At 36.3% G+C, this 19724-nt stretch overlaps 3 protein-coding genes and 1 long non-coding RNA gene across 7 annotated transcripts; all 4 read right to left on the bottom strand.

Moving 5' to 3' along the window:
- Window positions 1–329: 329 nt before the first annotated feature.
- LOC140786130 (uncharacterized) lies at window positions 330–608 on the bottom strand. The gene is made up of 2 exons (XR_012108560.1): window positions 483–608; window positions 330–400 (listed from the first exon to the last, which is right to left on the bottom strand). It is a non-coding gene; the product is annotated as an uncharacterized lncRNA (long non-coding RNA).
- A 1019-nt stretch (window positions 609–1627) lies between these two features.
- Window positions 1628–5279, bottom strand: LOC140786129 (ubiquitin-conjugating enzyme E2 36-like). 2 transcript variants are annotated; one of them, XM_073134348.1, is made up of 8 exons: window positions 5035–5279; window positions 4866–4893; window positions 4680–4766; window positions 3715–3773; window positions 2627–2668; window positions 2473–2546; window positions 2042–2139; window positions 1628–1929 (listed from the first exon to the last, which is right to left on the bottom strand). In XM_073134348.1, exons 1-8 carry the CDS (start codon window positions 5068–5070, stop codon window positions 1892–1894), a joined length of 462 nt encoding a protein of 153 aa, XP_072990449.1. In that variant the 5' UTR covers window positions 5071–5279; the 3' UTR covers window positions 1628–1891. The 2 variants fall into 2 exon arrangements, with proteins under 2 accessions (XP_072990449.1, XP_072990450.1); XM_073134349.1 differs by lacking the exon at window positions 2627–2668 and having other exon boundaries at window positions 5035–5229.
- A 1756-nt stretch (window positions 5280–7035) lies between these two features.
- Window positions 7036–10787, bottom strand: LOC140785748 (bifunctional riboflavin kinase/FMN phosphatase-like). 3 transcript variants are annotated; one of them, XM_073133729.1, is made up of 10 exons: window positions 10442–10787; window positions 10158–10344; window positions 9748–9878; window positions 9293–9365; window positions 9140–9205; window positions 8531–8685; window positions 8346–8444; window positions 8012–8151; window positions 7532–7621; window positions 7036–7350 (listed from the first exon to the last, which is right to left on the bottom strand). In XM_073133729.1, the coding sequence occupies exons 1-10, from the start codon at window positions 10500–10502 to the stop codon at window positions 7240–7242; spliced, it is 1113 nt and encodes a 370-aa protein (XP_072989830.1). In that variant the 5' UTR covers window positions 10503–10787; the 3' UTR covers window positions 7036–7239. The 3 variants fall into 3 exon arrangements, with proteins under 3 accessions (XP_072989830.1, XP_072989829.1, XP_072989827.1); XM_073133728.1 differs by having other exon boundaries at window positions 7532–7618; XM_073133726.1 differs by having other exon boundaries at window positions 9293–9362.
- A 331-nt stretch (window positions 10788–11118) lies between these two features.
- Window positions 11119–17556, bottom strand: LOC140786126 (phosphoenolpyruvate carboxylase 2). The gene is made up of 10 exons (XM_073134344.1): window positions 17098–17556; window positions 16357–16748; window positions 15799–15883; window positions 15425–15647; window positions 15203–15306; window positions 15035–15122; window positions 14040–14194; window positions 12820–13818; window positions 12075–12461; window positions 11119–11575 (listed from the first exon to the last, which is right to left on the bottom strand). Exons 1-10 carry the CDS (start codon window positions 17263–17265, stop codon window positions 11279–11281), a joined length of 2898 nt encoding a protein of 965 aa, XP_072990445.1. The 5' UTR covers window positions 17266–17556; the 3' UTR covers window positions 11119–11278.
- Window positions 17557–19724: the final 2168 nt, after the last annotated feature.

Raw genomic sequence — 19724 nt, 5'->3', positions numbered from 1 at the left:
CTCTACCCTAGTGTTCAGCATCTAATAATGCACATGAAAGCATTCAAATGTTAGTACTACCCAATGTCATATTCCCTACCGTTAAAAGGTATATTGGCAATTTCTAGGCTTGTCCTGTTGTATACTCCTACCATAAACCATCACTAACATTAAAGAAGACAGACTATTTCAATCACAAATTCTATTGAAACCATTTTAAAAGATTACCACGCTGCTCTACTAGGTCCTTTGAAGTAGCTGTAAACCATCCACAAAAACTTAAATCATGATCTTTAACCAATATCCAAAACCTGTAACAGATTTTAAGCTGCAATTAGTGACAAGAAAGGTTGTGCCAAAATTAGATGCATACCATTACCATATGAAGATCATCTGGGACCACCTCGATTCCATTTTATCACTGGTAAAGAAACCAACATAACTGAAGAATACAAGAAATATCGAAGTACAAAGAGAGAAGCAGATGCCGACCAAGTTCATACTTGGGTCAAAAAGAAGATTTATCCAATGCTATCAGTATTCACTTGCTCCCCAAATTCTCAGGAAAAATATAGTCAGCAGATATAAAACTTTCAAAGTGAAAAATCGCCGTTCTGATAATCTGCAATTCAGAGATCTGGAGTTTAATCTTCACGATCCACCTCATACTGACATAATAGTGGAGCATTATAGAGTTTTAGCGCGTCATCTAATGAACTTATTGTATCAAATCCCCAATCTGTTGGATCTTAGGGGAAACTTGAGATCATGAACATAAATGTCTTGTTATTAACACACTATGCCTCCAGCTGTCAGGTGTTAATACAACAACATCATCACCTCCTCCGTAAGTATTTTTCCTTCCATCAAAATGTCAAGCAAGTTCATCATGTCAGCAGCTCAAACGATGCTTAAAGGAAGAAAGGAAGATAATAGAAGATAATATGCAGAACCACTTATATTACAGGTAGAGTGCTGTAATTTTTAGCAATCCTGTCATGATAACTATATAGAACTTCAGAGTGAGCTTAGGCAATGATGCTTAGTGATATCTCGAGAAATAATGTGTAATAGTTGTGTGATAAGATAGCCAAGCCTAGATGAAATCAAAAGATAATGATGGATCACTTACATACTTGTACAACACAACAGCTGGACAGTTTCTCCTAAGATGCAGATCCCCTTGGGTTCATTTCATGAGTCTGCACAACGAGTACTGAATTGAATCAATAAGATTCCACATCAAGGTTGGAGAAAATAATTCCTTGGGAACATTAGTACAGTAAGGTCCACTTCTAATGCAGGTCCTTAATCTTTCCAGAAAAAAGGAACTTGGTTGATAGAGCTGCAATCAGCGGTAAAAAGTATTGACAGCATCAGTAACCTTTCTACACTTACAAGCACCAAAAGCTATGACTTACGAGCAGCACCAGAATCACAAACCATCTGATACAAACCTATCCACCATCACAATAGTTAACAAGCCACTATGAGGCACCAAAATCCAAGGCATTCAAAATACTAGGTCCACAACTGAACCATCTGTCCGAACTGCTGTGTTACCATGATAAAGAAGCCATAGTGATGCAAATGAAAGACAAAGCATCACCTCCCATTTCCACAATTTAAGATGGCAAAACACTCCCAATGCTACTAAAGAGATTTGAATTCTTTTGTACTCGACAGAGTGTAGAGTAACATCAACTTCAACTACTGATACAGGTTAAGAGAAGGTGCCTTACAGCAAAATAAAGTAATATACATCATTTAGGTAATAACAGGACAGCCTGAAAGGATTAAACCTTCACAGTTTGAAGATCCAACACTTTCACTTCAGTCTTATCAAGCAATGGTTGAATATACTCGCATAGTAAGACAGATTATTACACGCACGACATCTGTCATTAGGTCGTCACACCCCACTGGCATAGAGGCGGGTCCATTCCTTTGCTGCATCATCCAGAAAAAGTAACAAGAAAATTAGAAGGGCCAGAAAGATAGGAAACTGCTATCTAATGTGATAATTGACATTAGAACAGCAAGGCCAACTCATTCCCTTTACCTGTTTCTACAGCCTCTGCTTCATTGGTCTTCCAGTGCTTTGCAATGTTATCAGAGAGAGGGTCATCTGGATTTGGTGCACTGAGAAGTGCTTGAATACTAAAAAAAACATTATTACTAATAATAAAGTCATAATTGTTAGGAAATGATGAAGAAAAAAGTCAGTAAGCGAGCAATTAATGATATAGAAAGATACAAGCTGAAGACACGCCAATGTTCATATTATTACTTTATAAACTCAAGACATTTTCACTGTGAAAGAATGAAGCAGAAAAAAATGGTACAGCAATAAGATTGATTGAAAGAATTGGAACAAGTGGTTATGGACAACAAAAGGAGAACTATACAGAAAAAGAAGAAAACTATTCTTTTTCTGAAATTGCATTTAGTGCAATATTTCGGGATCAGCATAAAGGAAATAATCATCGTTACCTCAAAAGGACCGTTCGAATCTGGAGGGCAGGACTCCACTTATCCTTCAGAATATCAAGGCAAATTCTTCCAAGCTATAAAAAGAAAAATTCAACTGTCTGAGTTAAACTTGGATCTCCTCAGGAAAGTAACATAAGAAATATAATTTGCTTGCCTTGTCAATGTTCGGATGGTAAATTTTGGTAAGAAAGCGAACCTGTTTCAGTTACAACCAAAAGCAAAATGCATTGATAGGTTGATAGAAATGTGAATAACCATAACAAGTAATATAACTAATCCTCTATGCCCAGTGGCAGGGTAGTAGGAGGTCTAGAAACAAAAAGAAAAACACAGTTGACTAGACAAAAGGCAAGTCCAAAGTAAGATCTTGATAATGAGCTACAAAGACAACACAAACTCAAACAAGTGAACAACACTTCCTACAAGGCTCAAATGCTAACTCATAAAGAAAATGGCATAATTACTATTCTTAGATCAAACTCATAGGGTCCTTTTAGCACATCAAAGTCAAACTGAAAATTGCACATGTTTCTGCAAAAATATCAGAGTTTGGTGCAAATGACAACTTCTTGGATGCTCCAGAAGATTTATAGAAGGAAAATATCATTTTGTTGCAAACAAGAGAGAATAACTTAAGTATCCATTCTCACAAATTCCACCATACTTTATCTGATTTAAGAGTTTGTTCAAAGTCAGAAGGACAACTAATGGAAAAAATATTACATCAAACAAAAGAATTGGACCTCAAGGAAATGAATAAAATAATGAACCAGGCTATCTTTGAGTATCTCCATCAGAAGTAACAATTAAGTGAAAAAATAGTCCTTCAGCAACAATCTTAAACTAATACAAACATTCAAGAAGCTAAAGGCCAATATGACATGCAATTGATACTCGATCACAGAAACAAATCAAGTATAAAGCTTGCTGACCCTAAAAAGTTAAGAAAAGTTAATGATAGTTATTAATTTTGAAGGTACAAATTATCACTCTAAGAGTGCTCCAAGGAAGCATGTTTCGAACCAGAAAAAAGGGAAGCACGTACAAAGAACACCATAATTCAGAAATGATCTATCAATATCTGTGCATACAAATGTGAAACTTTTAGCGACAATTAAAGTCATGATGCTACTGATCATCTTTTACTGCATATTAACCCAAAATAGAATAGTACCTCTCCCATGTCACAAAGATGAAATAATAATATAATTATGATCACCATGATATCTATTGACAGTGTACCTTTGGCGCAGCCATTGGATATTCTTCAGGCAAGAACAACTCAAGCTTGAAAACTCCTCCTACCCAAATACATAAGCAATACAAATAAACAAGATACTTCATGTGAAGTGTGAACAAATATTAGAAGACAAGATTAAAAAAAGTTGTGTAAAACTGAACTGTAGAAAAATTGTAGACCATCAAAATATGACATCTTAACACAAAGATGAACATGAAATAAGATATGTCTATCAACTCTAATTATAACAGATTATCCACAAATTAAATGCAGAAAAGCACGAATGAGAATCAAAATGGTGATTAGGATGTGCATAAAGGAGAGAGCATAATGCAAATGTAAGGAGCGGTAAATGAACAAAAGAGCTTTCCAAGCCAAAACCACATAGTCTTTAATTTAGTAAAAAAGAGTTTCCTCATTCTTACATGAAAGCTAAAAGTTGATAACCTTAAAAAATTCATAAAAAGGTTGTAATTTGTATGAGGAAGATTAAAGAACCAGGGAAGGATCTGTCGTACCAATGGTTGAAATGAGCTGCTATTTATGAGAAACTAAGATGTTCTGAAAGGCATATTATACTTCACGCATGCATATTGCATATCAGCATTAAAAGGCTGCTATAACGATGCGGTCAAGTACATAACGGCACTAGCTTCCTCGATATACAAGAGAATTTCTACATCTATACTATCAACCAAAAAGCAAATGCCATCACCAATACTTATCCTAATGTTTCTTTCTTTCTAATGGCCATTGGACATGCAACGAGACATAAGTAAATATGACACTCGTTGCAGCATGTTGACATGTTGACAAGAAGAAACCCTTAGTGCTACAACGATCCTCACAACTCCTAACATGCATCTCAGATTAGATAGTTTACCAGGAATGCAACATCTTAAGCCAATATTTACAAACAACAACAGATCTCAACATGAGAAAACAATGCCATTAATATCAAGTTCACCTTCGTAAGGTGACTGAGAAGGGCCAAGAATCATCACATTGAAATAACGCATGTTCTCCTCCGACGGCGACGCGCTGATACCCGGAGCTGCAACACAACAATCACCTCCAATCTATCAAACCAAAACCCTAAAAAGCCCACCGTCAAGATTCTAATCCAAAACCGAAGAAGAAGGCAAAAACATACCTGGTTCGCTCAGGAGCCGCTGCGTCTCCTACCCAAATCAAACGAAAGAGAAGAAGAAAAAAAACGAAACAAACAAGAATCAGATCAATCCAAACAAAGAGATCAAGAACGCGAACAAGATCGAGCAAGAAATCCGCGGTGCGGCTCGTTCCGATCGAGGGGCTGTTACCTTGATGATTCGTCGGGGAAGATTGCTGTTGGCCATTGGATCGGAGCCTAGGGTTTCTCGCTTTCTTGGATTCGCTGCTTTGCCTTCCGAGAGAGGAAAGGAGAGAGAGGAAAGGAGAGAGAGGAGAAAGGCGAAGAGAGAGTGATCGTAAGCCGCCAAGCGGCCCAAGCAGAGGACGGGAGTTTTTTACCGTTCTAGGTCCGCTCACCAAACATTGTTCCCAAATAAGTTTAAAATTTATTTACAGAATTAGGTGACTTCTAGTCTACTTATTTATAGAATTAGGTGACTTCTAGTAAATATTGTGATGTCTCATTAAAATTTTGGTCAAAATCAAAGTATTATAGATGTCCAAGGATATAAGCGATGTAATAGTATATTTAGACTTGAGAGATACTATAATAATTAGATAAGACTCGAGCTTATTTACTGGTGGACAAGTCGTGAATTTATTCATTGTTGATTGAGAGATACAATAGTAATTAGACAATATTTGAGCTTATTCATTAGTGGGCAAGCCTTAAATTTATTTATTGTTAGATGGATAAGAATAGTTACTCTTAATTTTATCTTTAGTCTTCTAAATATCTAAGAAAGATATGAATCTTAGTAGCTAAATTTTTTTTGCCTATATAATGATATAAGTATTTTACTTGTAAATGAATTTAAAGTTAAGTGAATGAAATAGAAGTATGAACTTGACAAAAAAAACTCGTATTCAAGTTATTGAAAAAAAATTTCTTTATAAAAGTTGAGTGTCAGATAGACTAGCAAATCGACCAAAAAGATTAAATTTATAATAATATAATAGTATAGCTATTATATAAGCACACCCACGTTCACATTCTGATATAGTAATTTTATTCAACAAAAAACTAACTTAGTGGGCTATTTATATAAATTTATTATTTGTCTGTAACACATATCCTAAACCAAAGGTAGAGAAAAGGATTTATATTAAATAACTTAGACAATAATTTTTATATAGTATACAAATTATCTTACAAATAACATCCACATGGATGTAAAAACTTAAAAGTTTATAATTCACTTAATTATGTAAACAAAGGTGTAACATACAACATACTTATTTGAGTATTCTGATTAATGTGTAGACCTAAAATGGTATAAAAGAAATTTGAGGATGAGCGCGTTAAATTTTTTCCCCCAAATTAGGAAATTGGTTATTTTTAAATTGAATTCAATTGAGAAATTTGAGTCATTTATGTTTAGGTTTAATGATTGCGGCTTTGTTCGACAAAAACAAAGTATACGCAATTTAAAAAACAAAGGACGATGGATTGTCTACCGCGGCGGTTATAATAATTTCTTACCAGAAAATTCCTTTTGCAATAATTCTATTACTTTTATAGAGTTGATGTAAAAAATAAAAGAGGGATGAGGAAAAGAAGAAAAGGAGAATTTAAGTATGAGGTGGTTCGGGGGAGATATTTTTCTATTTTTGATAGATCATAAGCATAACTTAAATAAAGGGTATTAATCCTCCTAAATAAGTTAGTCAACGGGGGTTAAAATTATGCACATCTTAACAAAAAAATTCACTAAATATAAACCCTAATGTTCATGGAGGACTAACGAGAAATTTTTTTAAAATTTATAGATAAAATTTGAATTTCAATGTTAAAAAATTATGTTCCATTATTTTGGAGTGCCTATATACTTCAACAAATATTTTGCTGATATACCATGCAGGTTATTTTGCGTAAGAAGATACCTAAAATAATTATCATCTCTTCGGATTCTCTTATTTTCTGTCTCCACTCCTTGAATCAGTGACAATTTCACTATATTTCAAACATCATTTTAGCTTAATTTTAGAACAAAATAGCTGTTTAATCCTACAAATACAAACCAACAAGGAAAATATAATATCTGTTTTCCAAACTCAATTTTAGCATCTCTTCTTCATCCTCACTAGCAGAGAACTATTAGAAATCACCAGGTATTTTATATCACATCACATGGCAATCACAAAAAGAGTGAGAAGAGAATACATATCTATTAGCTGATAGTTGCATGTTCATATATGCTTTTATTAAAACAGATCTGAAATGGAACTTGCAAAAGGTTCTCAGAATCTGAAACCAAAGAGCGGCATAAGTTGCCTTGTTCATTATTATCTATCCTTGAAAGCTGAATTATAACTGTCGCTGAATCATGTGTGTCTTGATCTTCTAACACTGCTTATGCAAAGGGAGAGCTGCTTGCATGATGATAGAAGGTTGGGAGATCCAATGCAGCACATCCAATGCTCTCATCTTCTTCAGATACTTTTAAAGCATCTGATATGTTATCCTGCAATAAGTGCGTCAGTTTAGCTTGTACCTTCTGACTAAAACTAATACAATCTCAGTGACTCCAGATGATGAGATTTAGTATATGTTTTGTGCTCGAAATAGCAGCTTTGGGAGGCGTTTACCAAATAAGGACAATAAAGGTTATTATCTTTATTCTGATCACAATGATTTCTCGATACCTCATGTTCGAGCTTCCTGATATATCCTACAAGCAGCAGGTGCAACCTTTCTCTCTTGAAGTTGTTGATATGACCAAGAAAACTTGGCTGCTGCAAGAGGATTACAGAAGTAATTAGTGACAAAGGCCTCTCCGGTTGACCAGAATCCGTATTCTGTATAACATCATCCATTCTTCTTAGAAGATGGATGCATCTCTTTTGCAAGCATCTCTTTTGCATGTACTAAGAAAATCATACTAATTGCCAAAGTATAATCAATTGTTCTTCTTACTTGAAAAATCAAAGTAGTGATTCTAAGATAGCACTAAACTTTCAAGGCAAAATATGTGAATAATAATGTGGAGCAAATTAAGAGAAACTTCTCTACAGGAAAGGAAACAAATTGTCAAGCAAAAGTATCAGCTAATGTATAGAATGCAATAGAAACAGTTGATGGAAATAACTGACCAGCAGGTCAGAAACTGTTTATATGATACTAACCATCATTCTCTTAGCAATGCCCAAAGAAAGGTCCCATCCAATGCTTACCACCACCTTAAAGGTTCCATGAAGTTCCACCTTGGCCCAACCGAAGAATACTCCTGATACTTGATCGGGGACAGATTCATATGAACAATCATCTGTTTGTATGTGCAAATGAAAAATCAGAAAAAGAAAGATTTAGATCCTTAAAGTTCTTGAGCATTGTAGAATTGATATAGTATTGCATTGCATTTGCAAATCCCCAAAAATGTCCTATCGATATAGTATTGCATTACATTGCAAAATCCAAAAATGTCTAAAAATGTCCTAGTTAAACATGTAGCAATCTGACCTGTGGAAATGTTGAGTAGTGATAGATCACCACAAGAAACTACATCAGCAATCAGGTCCCTAATACACAATGGTTCAATAGGCAATGCATTTTGAACCCCTGCAACAAAAAGACAATCATACATCATACCTTCCAGGCTAAGAAAATCAAAGTGGCAAGGCTAACAAGTTTGGAATAGAAAGTACAATCTTCAAATGCTGGAAGATCCCATAATTCTGGCTGAAATTCTAAGAGTGAGTGAAGCACAGAATTTGCTATTGAATAATATTCATCTTGATTTCGGAGTGACGGAACAGCAATCACCTTCGCCCCAGCGGCCTTGGCAGCTCTAACACCAACCCTATAATAAAAGACATAAATCTAGACTTTACATTAAAAAAAGAATCTGTGTCTCCATTTGCAACTAATATAGTAGTTTTCACTTCTACTTTTTGTCCAATCTACAGGTAGAAATACTTCAACACTTAATTTCCAGATTCTATAATGTCAGAACATAGGGCCTTCATTTAATTATATATTACTTTTAAGTATCAAACCCGAACAATAAGAAGGCCCCCATTGCCCCACGTGAAACTAGATATAAAATAATCATATCTGACTTGTGTGCATTAGAAATACTTAAGCTCTGGGAATATCAACTAAGCCCCATACGCAAGTGGTCAAGACTCTGATAACTTATGGTACTAATAGCATCAGGTACTTCATGTTCTCATAGGATAAAGGCTCTGAGCCATTTTAACAATGGGAAATCTTGATCTTTCTGATAAAAAAAGTTGCATGTTAGTTGTACTTACAGTGAATCTTCTATTACCAAGCATGATGATGCATCTACACCAAGTCTCTTTGCTGCCTCAAGGAATCTGGAAAACAGATAGTAAGAAGCATTGTTGCAATTGCATATTCAAGATGATTGCAGTTGTTTAGGTAAATGAGCTAAAGATGCTCACATGTCAGGGAAAGGTTTTCCACGTTTGACATCATCTCCACCAAGAATAACAGAAAAGGAATCCTTCCAACCTGCTAATGGCCATGTCGTAGGAAACATCACATAAGCAAAAAAGATATTACAGAGTTGACCAAATCACATAATATACGAACCATATAGTGGATATTGGAACTGTGATACAACCATTATTTTATATTAACTAAACCAATGTAGTGAAGGGCAATGGTGCAGTAGACTACATCTGTTGGTGACCCGATTTACACAGTTACAACTAAATCAGCAGTAGACCAGCAACTTAATTACAATATAAGGACATATTAGTATGGCTAGATTTATCTCCAAAACCAGCAAGATATGATAATGTAAAAGCATTGAGCAATTCAATAGAGATAGGAAACGCAATAAAGTTCTTTTTAGAGAAATATATATATATATATATATATATAGGAGAGCAACCCTTTTGGTGTGATATCTTTGTCTCTATATTGTTCCTTATGGAGTTTGAGGCAAGCGCCAGTGGAACCCCATGCTTGTGAAGATGTCTGACCAGGCGATTAACACCTGGAAGTGTCTTTGCTTGTGGCCACCTAGAGAAACATAAAACCTACCATTAGCACCGACAGAATTCTATAGACAACTAGTACACTCTTTTGGATTAGCCACAATAAATCATTTGGGACTAAAGATTGTTATCCTTGTTATTATTAAATTCATCCATTAACTACCAATGATAAAAAAAAATGTTGTCAAATTAAGTACGTCGTCATTAAAGGCCCGTGTCTTATTTCAAAACAATGGTTCATACCAAGAAACAAACAAAATTGAACTGCAACAATTTAGAATTTTATTGAGGATAAAAACTCCACCTTTCCTTATACATAGGTATGATGGCCTCAGAGAACTCGGCAGCAGTCATCGGGAGCTCATAATCCTTGACAATTGCGGCCGCCGACTCCTTGTGCATCTGCCCCAGCCTCTTCTCCTCTTTCTCCGCATCCGGGACCTTCCCATGCTTGGCCAAGAATTCCTTCAGGATTCCCCGAGTTGCCCTCTCTAAACCCCCAAAAGACCAACAATCAAGTCAATCCAACATATAAAAACCAAATCCAAGAAAGACCCAAAAGAATTAAGGACCAGATGAGTTCAGTACCGGTGTCCAAAAGGGTTCCATCCAAATCGAGAATGACGGCGGAAACACGAGCCCCCTCCATTGCAACAAGAACGGAAGGTAACGCGGGAAAGAGGGAGAGAGAGGAGGCGGGTATTTAAGACGAGGGAAATGGGAATCGTATCGGCGGCGAGAGGAAGGTGCAAGTTGCCGGGAATCCAACGCCATTGGAGAGAGAGAGAGAGAGAGAGAGAGAGAGAGAGGAATGTGTAGGGATTTATTCTCTCTTCTTATTTCCCGAGTCTTCGAACCGGAGTTCCCGTCACCGCCCAACGGCTAGTGTGGGGATGGGATAGGGGCCTCCGCCTTATTCTTCGCTCGTTTGGTTCCCCCGGATATGCTATTCAAGGGGGCGAATTAATAGGTATTCGGTATACCGTGTTCGATTTCCGATGGTTCATATTATCCGAGAATATGTATCGGTATTGGCAACGGAATAGGATAACTTTATTCAAGAGAATAATGCCAGTACAAGACTCATTGCATCCAAAAGAATATTAAGCCTGATTATTATCCTACTGGTATCATTCACAGCACTACTATAATCGAAAGAATAACGGGTATAGATCCAAAGCGCTTGAGAGAACTTTTCAAACAGACAAGAAACTGGAGAAGAAAAAGATACTCTAAGATAATTTTGTGCGTTAGAAGACTAGCAATTCCAAAACATTGCTTCTTTCTCTTTATTTATACTGAGGCTACAGAGCCACAGATCACCTCAACAAGGGTAGCTGCATATAAGTACTACTCATAAGATGTTCGTAGAAATAACACAAGTTCTGTTTATAGAGGATGTAAATACATAGCAAAACACCCTCCCTAGCCGGTATTCTGCATGCCAGCAGCAATACCCTTCATGGTTAGAATGAGGGTATCCTCCAGGCCTGGGGCATACTCGCTTGTGGGATTCAGCTTCACAAGTTCCGCAGCTGGCTTGCTAGAGTCCATTATGTCCTTTGACAGATGAGGTCTGAGCTGTACATGGTAACTGGGGTCTCTGATCCGTTTCAGTGTGTAAGCTTGGCAGGCATTCAGCGTTGTTATGTAAGCATCACGGAGCCGCAGTCTCTGTTTCAAGTAAGGATCGCCTTCCAGAAGATTCTTATGGCCAGCAACCTAAATACGAAGCATGACAGTATCTAATGGTGAGTGTATAATTTAGCAAAGAGTAAGTAGTGCACCAGGAACAGAAAATAGACAACCTTTTAACACTAGTATGAATCTACAGAAGCCATCCGTGTTGCCTTGCAAGCAACTAGCATGATGGTTGAGGACAAAAATGGCAAAGAATCTATCATGAGCATAAAGTTAATACCAACAAGTGTAGAATACAATTGGTTAGGACCTATTTCCAATTTACACGTAAATAGTCTAGGTATAGAAGTTTAAATGTTGCACTTATAGAAGAAGATAGATTTTTGTAACATATAGTAGTGCTCAAGCAAGAAAAAGTTAACAGTAGCAAGACAAAAGAGGGACTTTTACGCACAAGAAAACATTTTTAAAACTACGATATATACAGCCTAAATCTTACAGTCCATTATCACTGAGATCATATAAAATTCCTCAATATTTTCACTAGAAAACAAATGTTCACATGGAAAAAGAAAATCACCTGAAGAAGAAGACGCTTGGTTTCTTCGTAGTCAGTCCTCAGTCGCTCACCAAATGACCATAAATCTTCAGAAACTAGCAGTTTGTCATATAAAGAAGCTATCCCAGGATCTCCCTTGGCAAAAACCATCTCAACCAAGTCGATTGTGACCCTGAAAAATGGCCATTCATTGTACATCTCTTGAAGAGTATGAAGGTTCCTGATATCTTTTTCCATGACATGCTTGAATGCTGCGCCAAAGCCAAGCCACACAGGAAGGTGAAAACGAGTCTGCGTCCATGCAAAAATCCAAGGGATTGCACGTAATGACTCAATGCCCCCACTTGGCTTTCGTTTTGATGGTCTGCTTCCAATATTCATCCTACCATACTCCATCTCTGGCGTTGCCTATATCATGCAAACCAATGTTTAATAACATCATTTATTTGTCAATCTATTTCATATGACCATGATAAGTATTAGGAGAAATATTAGATGATCATGATGCCGATAAATTAACTAGATTATGATGAATGTATTAAAAAAACTCAACAGTTTCCAAATTATTTTACATTTTGTCATGGAAAAAAGTAGTAGCTGCATGAAGAATTGAGAAGAAAAAAATTACTTGAAAGATATGAAAAAAGTTCCAGCAGAAAACCAATGTTTATTAGAGGAAAAAATCCTTCGTAGTTATATTAAAAGAAATAACTGCTAACACCTTAGTATGCTACTGAATTGCATAGTAAATTAGCAAGGGACTTACTAGGCGGAAATATTCAACGAAACGAGGTTCTTGAAAGACAATCGACCGGTATTCCTTTGTGGCCACAACAGCCATCTCATCCAACAAAGCACGCCATTCTGGTTTTGGAGGAATTGGAGGATGCATGCCATGTTCAAGAGTAGCTGCTGTGAAACGTTGAAGTGTTCTGAAGCACAAGTGTTCCTCTCCAAAAGATTGCTCAATAACTTCACCTTGAACAGTAACCCGAAGTGATCCATGGACTGTTTCTGGTGGCTGAGATAATATAGCAAGATGAGTGGGACCACCTCCTCTTCCAACTGTCCCACCGCGTCCATGAAACATTGTTAATTTTACTCCAAATTGCTTGGCAACCTTTACAAGCTCCTCTTGAGCTTTATATAACTGCCAGGCTGCAGAAAGACGTCCAGCATCCTTTCCAGAATCTGAATATCCAATCATTACTTCCTGTTTCCCATTAATCCTGTTCCTGTACCAGTCTATCGAGAAGAGTCTGGCTAAGGCTGCAGGGGCTGCCTCAAGATCTGCTAGTTTCTCAAATAGTGGCACAACCCTAAGTGGGTTTTTCACATGGCACTCACGCTGCAACAGCTCAACAGCCAGAACATCTGAAGGAGCTGTTGCCATAGAAATTATATATGCACCAAAGTTATCAGAAGGAAGTTCTGCTAGGACATGGAACGTGTCTAAAACATCAGCAATTTCCTCAGTTTTGGGGAGGTCAGGACCAAATAATGGGCGTTTTCCATTAAGTTCAGCTAGCAGCCATTCTTGACGCTGTTCCTCAGACCATTCACGGTATGATCCTATTTCCAAGTGCTTGGTTATGGCATCAATAACATCAGTGTGCCGGTCAGATTCTTGCCTAATATCAAGTCTTACAAGAGACAAGCTAAATGTAGATACTTGGCGCAAAAAGTCAAGAAGGCTTCCATCAGCAATAGTCCTATCACCACAAGAACAAAGCGATCTGTAACACAGCTCAAGGGGCTCCAGGAACTGCAAGAGAAGTCATCTCAATTGTATTACACTATTACAATACAAATATGGAAAGGAACAATGCTATTTTTCAAGACCAAGTTCGGTTTTAATAGTTTATTTTTCACAGATGATGTGAATATCAATTCAGCACAAAGATTTATGATGATCTCAAATGGCTTGGAAGATTGAAAAATAAAATAATTTTTAGAACACACTTCATTTGGAACTCCATCAGATACCTGTTCAACATTAGTGAAAGTTGCTTCTTCCGGAATGTCAGAGTAGCCATTTGATAGTAAATGACGGGATCGCTCACGTGTGTTGTACAGCTTATCCCTCACATCACTAAGTATGACGCGATAAGGCTCATTTGGAGGAACTTGTTTCCAGAACTCTTCAATAGAAAGACACATATATTAGGACTATGAAAGCGCATTCTAACCAATGACCGTTATAATAAATCATAACTAATCCACATAAGGATACAATCATACAATAGCATGAAGACCAGCTATAAGCATTTTTGGAACACATAAATTTACAAAAAAAATGTTAATATTGGGCCAGGATGTGCATTTGACAGGCAAAACTAGTCATATATGCGGTTAACTGCCTTCAAATTGCAGGATCATTTCAAATGTGAAATAACATATGGATTTTCCCGTTATCTATCTTTTCACCTCTCATGATAATTACCTTGTCTAACAGAAGTCAGGGTAAATTCAATAAGAACTGATGGAAATACATGAACACTCACTTGTTTCACCTTCTGCTCTGATGTGAGTTCTGAGTTCAGATTTTTAAGCCACAAGGTTGAATACACAAGTTACTTGTGGTCTAAAACGAAATTGCATCTAAATATGCTAAATCGCACATATTATCTATAAAGAAGCACGACCAATGTATCTTTCAGATGCCTCACAATTACACGCCAGTATCTATATTTTGAGGTCTAACTTCTACAGGCCTCCAGTAGCTGGTATATTTTAAATTCACGATAATTCTCTATAAGGTGTTTCAGCTAGATTGCAGGTACTCCTTCCAAGGCAGAAAAGAGTGAAAGTTCCATGAGGAGGTAAGATAACATGGAAGAGGTTATAAATTTATAATATATGCTTCCTCAATTAAAGCATGTGAATGACATGCTATTGGTGTTTAATCTAAAGTTCTAGGCATAGTGACACACTGACATGCATTAAGAATCAAATTTACAGAAAACTAGATATTAATGTACCAATATAGTGTTTCGCGTCTTTCTTTGAGGAGCAGTGCAGTTCATCTGCTCTCACTCGAAGCTCATCGCTGCAACGCCACATAGACAACTACAAAGATTTGAAATGATATCAACAACCTGCATTTGTATAAAAACTGCCTTCTGAAAAAAATGAGAAACATTTAGTACCTCAAACATTAAATCCTCTATCTGTGAATAGTACAAGTTTGCAGCCATCATTCTAGCCAACAAGCATACATCCCTTGTTACCTCTGGCGTTACCCGAGGATTACCTATATGCACCAAGTGTTAGACTAAATTTAGTGAAGGCAACTCCTCTCTTCATACAAGTTGATCTAGTGAAATAGGAAATCATCAGAGAAATGCGGATCATAGGACTATATCACATACCATCACGGTCCCCACCCATCCAAGAAGAAAACTGAATAAGTGGGGCATTGTAAGGCACACGCTCATTTATTCCAATGTTCTTCAAAGCTGTATCAACCCGACGCAAGAACTTTGGAACACCCTTCCATATTGTCTCGTGAAAGTAGCTCATCCCAGCACGCATTTCATCCTGAGGAGTTGGAGGTGTTCTTCGGATTTCATCAGTTCTAAAGGCAGCTTGAATCTGCAGAAGACATCAGAAAACTGGGATTTAGTAAGCAGATTTTAAAAAGTGATAAAAATGGATTTCTGAAGCAGGACAAAAAAAATTCCTTTTGCAAGCTATACAATGACCAACAAAAAGTTACCAGATGGTGATGAAATATGAAATTTACCTCCCTCTGAAGAGCCTCATCAAGTTCCTGCTTGTCATCAGGAGTAATGTCCTTGGCATATAACTGTGCCAAACAGTTCCTTATCCTGGACAAAAAAAAAAGAATTGGTCAAACATAAAAATACAGGGACATTCTACTCCAAATAACTCATATTACAATAAGTTCTATGCATCAAATAATAGCACTGCAAGGAACTCTGGCGGGAGCAAAGAAAATTATTCATTGTCAACAGGTGGCCATGATAAAAAGTAAAAGAAATAATCATGTTGCCAATTATGATCAATAAATGGCTCTAACTTACATCAGTATGTGAGGAAACAATGTTACTTACCAAAAAAGGAAAAACTTTAGAATTAGTCTACTCCAATGAAGGATTGGGGAGTCAAAATGGCAAGAAATGAGCTCCTTTAACATGCCAAAAAGTCAACAGCGGGATATTCCGAGAATATACAGCAAGCATATGGATACTACTATAGCGACGGATCAAATACGGGTCACAACTTATATTCCAGACAGCTATTCACATTAGTCAACAGAAGCAATTATTGGGAAACACACCTTGCATGCTTCTGAAGCAGCGACCTCCTGACCGATTGAGTAGGATGAGCAGTCAAAACCAGGTCAACAGTCTGGTTCTTTAAAGCATCAAAAATCTCCTCTGGTGACTTCTTCAGCTGCACAACAAGCCTCTTAAGGGTCTCTTCAATGTCTGATTCGGTAGCCGCTGAATTCTCATCTATAAAATCACCCTTCTTCAGCTTGATTCTCCTGCGAAATGCGATCTGGACCTCCTCAGCCAAGTTGGCCAAGTTAAGCATGTGCGAGAATGATTTTGCGACCACAATTGAATCACCAGGATCCAAACTTGTCAGCACACTCCCAAGCTCGTCCAGTTTCTTGGAATCGTGATTTCCTTCGTATTCCGCAGATAACTCATAGCACTCTTGAACCTAAAGATATAATATTGAATAGCAAAATAAATTCTATTGTTTTCCTTCCATATTGAGCATACTAAAAGAGCTAAATTCAATCAGCGTCTAACCATGCGGAGATTATCCTGAGTTATGCAAAGCAAACGAAAGAATTTCCCAAATAGACAACTATAGACTATCGGCTCAAAATAACAAACAAGTAATCGATCAAATGGAAGGATCAAACAACAAAGGTGAAAGTCCAAGCATGAGACCCCCTAATTCTCAAGCATTGCCGCTATGTGCATCACTCAGATCCATAAACCGATCGACTTTCCAAACAAATTATATTAAAAAAAAAAGAGGAAAGAGAAGCGGATTAAAGTACCGTCTCCCTGATGTCCTCCCCGTGCAAGTCCTGGAGGATGTCGAGGAAGCGATCCAATAGAAGCGCATCGTACTCCACCAACTTATCGTCCTCTGACACCTTCCCCGGCGCAAGGAGCCGGAGCTGCGCGTCGATCGACGCCAACTTCTCCACCGCGTTCCGAGCCATCTCAACACCAATCCACTCCGCCTCCGACGACAACAGATCAAAACCCAGAAGATAAAAAGGCGACAATTGAGAGAAGTAGTTAAGGTTTTTCAGATTCTGGACGAAGATGGAGAGGCTTTGGGGCTACTATTTATAAAAGAAAGCTGCTCTCTCCTCTCTCTCTCTCTCTCTCTCTCTCTTTCAGATACAATGTATGAAGATTGGAGAGAGAATGTATGTGTGTGAGAGAGAGAGAGAGAGAGAGTAGTGGTGATGGAATGGAATATTCCAAATTTGATCCCCAATAAATTTGGAGTCTGCTTCAAGTTTCTCCTTTTTCACCTTGATCCCCTTCCTTTTTCACCTCTCCTCCCCTCCTGGAAATAAATTTTGACATTGGGTTTAACAAGGGATTATTCTTTTGATTTTTATTATCCTTTTGTTACCTTAAAAAAATAAAATTACTTTGTTTTTATAAAAATTAGGGGCAATTTATAAAAAAGACTGTCACGTCATAAATCCGATATAGTTTATACGTAACGAATATATAAAATATATGATCTACTATTTAAAAATATATGTATTAAGATTAAAAAAAAATTACGCATCAGTTATGTAATTTATATGCATCGCCTATACAAAATATATCTTTTAATTTTTTTTAAATATCATATATCACATATGTAATATACAAAATGTATGCTGTAATTTTCAACGATGTGCTTATCGAGATTTCAAAAAAATGATACGCATCACTCGTACAAAATGTACGTTCTAATTTTTAACAATGTGCGCATTGAGATTAAAATGATAAATTAGTCTAAATTAATAAAAAAAATGAATTTATAATTTGATAAATAGGGGTCCTACTTCTACCGATTAGAAAATTTAAAAAAAAATTTGCTGCAAATTACCTAAAAATTAGGCTACCTTCTCTTTTCCTTTTTTTTTCTTTATTTTCTATTATGGTTGGTTTAGTGGTGGCCTAGTCATAATACAGTTGGGTGGCTTTATAGAGTTAAATTGGAGCATTAGTTATAAACTTTACAACTTAAATGAAAAAAAGAATCATAAGATCCCCTTTTGTCATTAAACTACAAACCTAAGCCAATTTCTCATCCACTTATCTCTCTAACTTTCATAATGCATTCCATTAAAGAGCTCATCAAGTAATCATAAACTAACCATGAGACATAATCTTCTATTACTACTGTGTTACAGTTATCTCTTATAATACTTTTCTAAACTCTCTAGTATTTTAGAGAGTCATTATCTTCAGTGAGCTTTTTTTAAATTTTTTTAATGTTCTTTGAAAAATTTATGAGGCTAATCACTAATGTCAACTTGGGGACCATTCTTTTCTTTCTCTCACTTTTGTTTTATTTCCGCAAGCGTATAGATCATTCTGTTGACTTCCAGTTCCGAGAAAAATACGTATATGAGGTCATTTTTGCTCATTTTAATTTTAGTTTGTGTTGAATGATAAGGATATTCTCCTAAGTTATTGACTAAGATATATATACTTAACCATCAAGTACTATAATTAAAAAAAATTATAAAAGATAATATCATGGATGCTTATAATGTGATATAAAAATTTTAAAAGGGCGACATTCCCAAACTTATAGGAACAGAATTGAATTCTGTCCATAATATGATAATAGTGGAGCCCATCTTAATACATTGAATTAATTACTATTTATTGTAGTAATTACACTATCATATATATAATAAAAGATTGTCAAATGTATTCATATTTGTAGGATATAAATTATTTCGAGCTATTTTATGCTTTACTATTATGATTTTGATGAGTTATTATTATAGCTTGGTGGTTAGATTGTTAATCTACCATGAAGGACATACATTTGATTCTCTCTCAAAATATTAGAGCTGATTTAGTTTCATTATAATATATTTTTTAAATATTTGGTTTATTCATATATGTTCAAAAAAAAAAACTAACTCTTTTATTTAACTTATGATAGTCTAAAAAAATAAAAAATAAAAAGTATTGCATGCATTCCAAGGGAGAATTTATTCCATGAAGGTGAGACTTTGAACTTTGAAGAGCTTTCCACATGCAAAGAAATATAGATCCAAATAACAAATCAAAGTTTCAAAGATAGCCTCCTATATAAATAAATAAATAATAGAGCTTATCACCACCACCCATTCATCCTCTCAAGAAATTATTGGTCAATGTGTCACCTCAAAAGGATCAAAGGGGTTGCCATGCAACTATCAGAGATGCCATGGCACTTATACATCCTTTAAAAAAATGCCATTAATTTGGACATTTGAAGCCATCTTCCTTGACTAAAGCTTTTAAGCCACAATTTGTTTCGTTGGCAGGACAAATTGGACCAACCCTACTACCACACGCAATGCCATTCCTACACATTCTGAGGTCCAATCCTTGAGATCACATTCATTGATTTGGGTTTAAAAACCATGGACCACAATATCTTCTCTTCTTC

The sequence above is a fragment of the Typha latifolia genome, chromosome 4, assembly GCF_019914945.1.
Source record: "Typha latifolia isolate L0001 chromosome 4, TyphaL0001v2, whole genome shotgun sequence".
Classification (NCBI taxonomy): domain Eukaryota; kingdom Viridiplantae; phylum Streptophyta; class Magnoliopsida; order Poales; family Typhaceae; genus Typha; species Typha latifolia.
The sequence above is the reverse complement of the archived record's forward strand: the minus strand, read 5'-3'. Positions and strand labels throughout refer to the sequence as shown.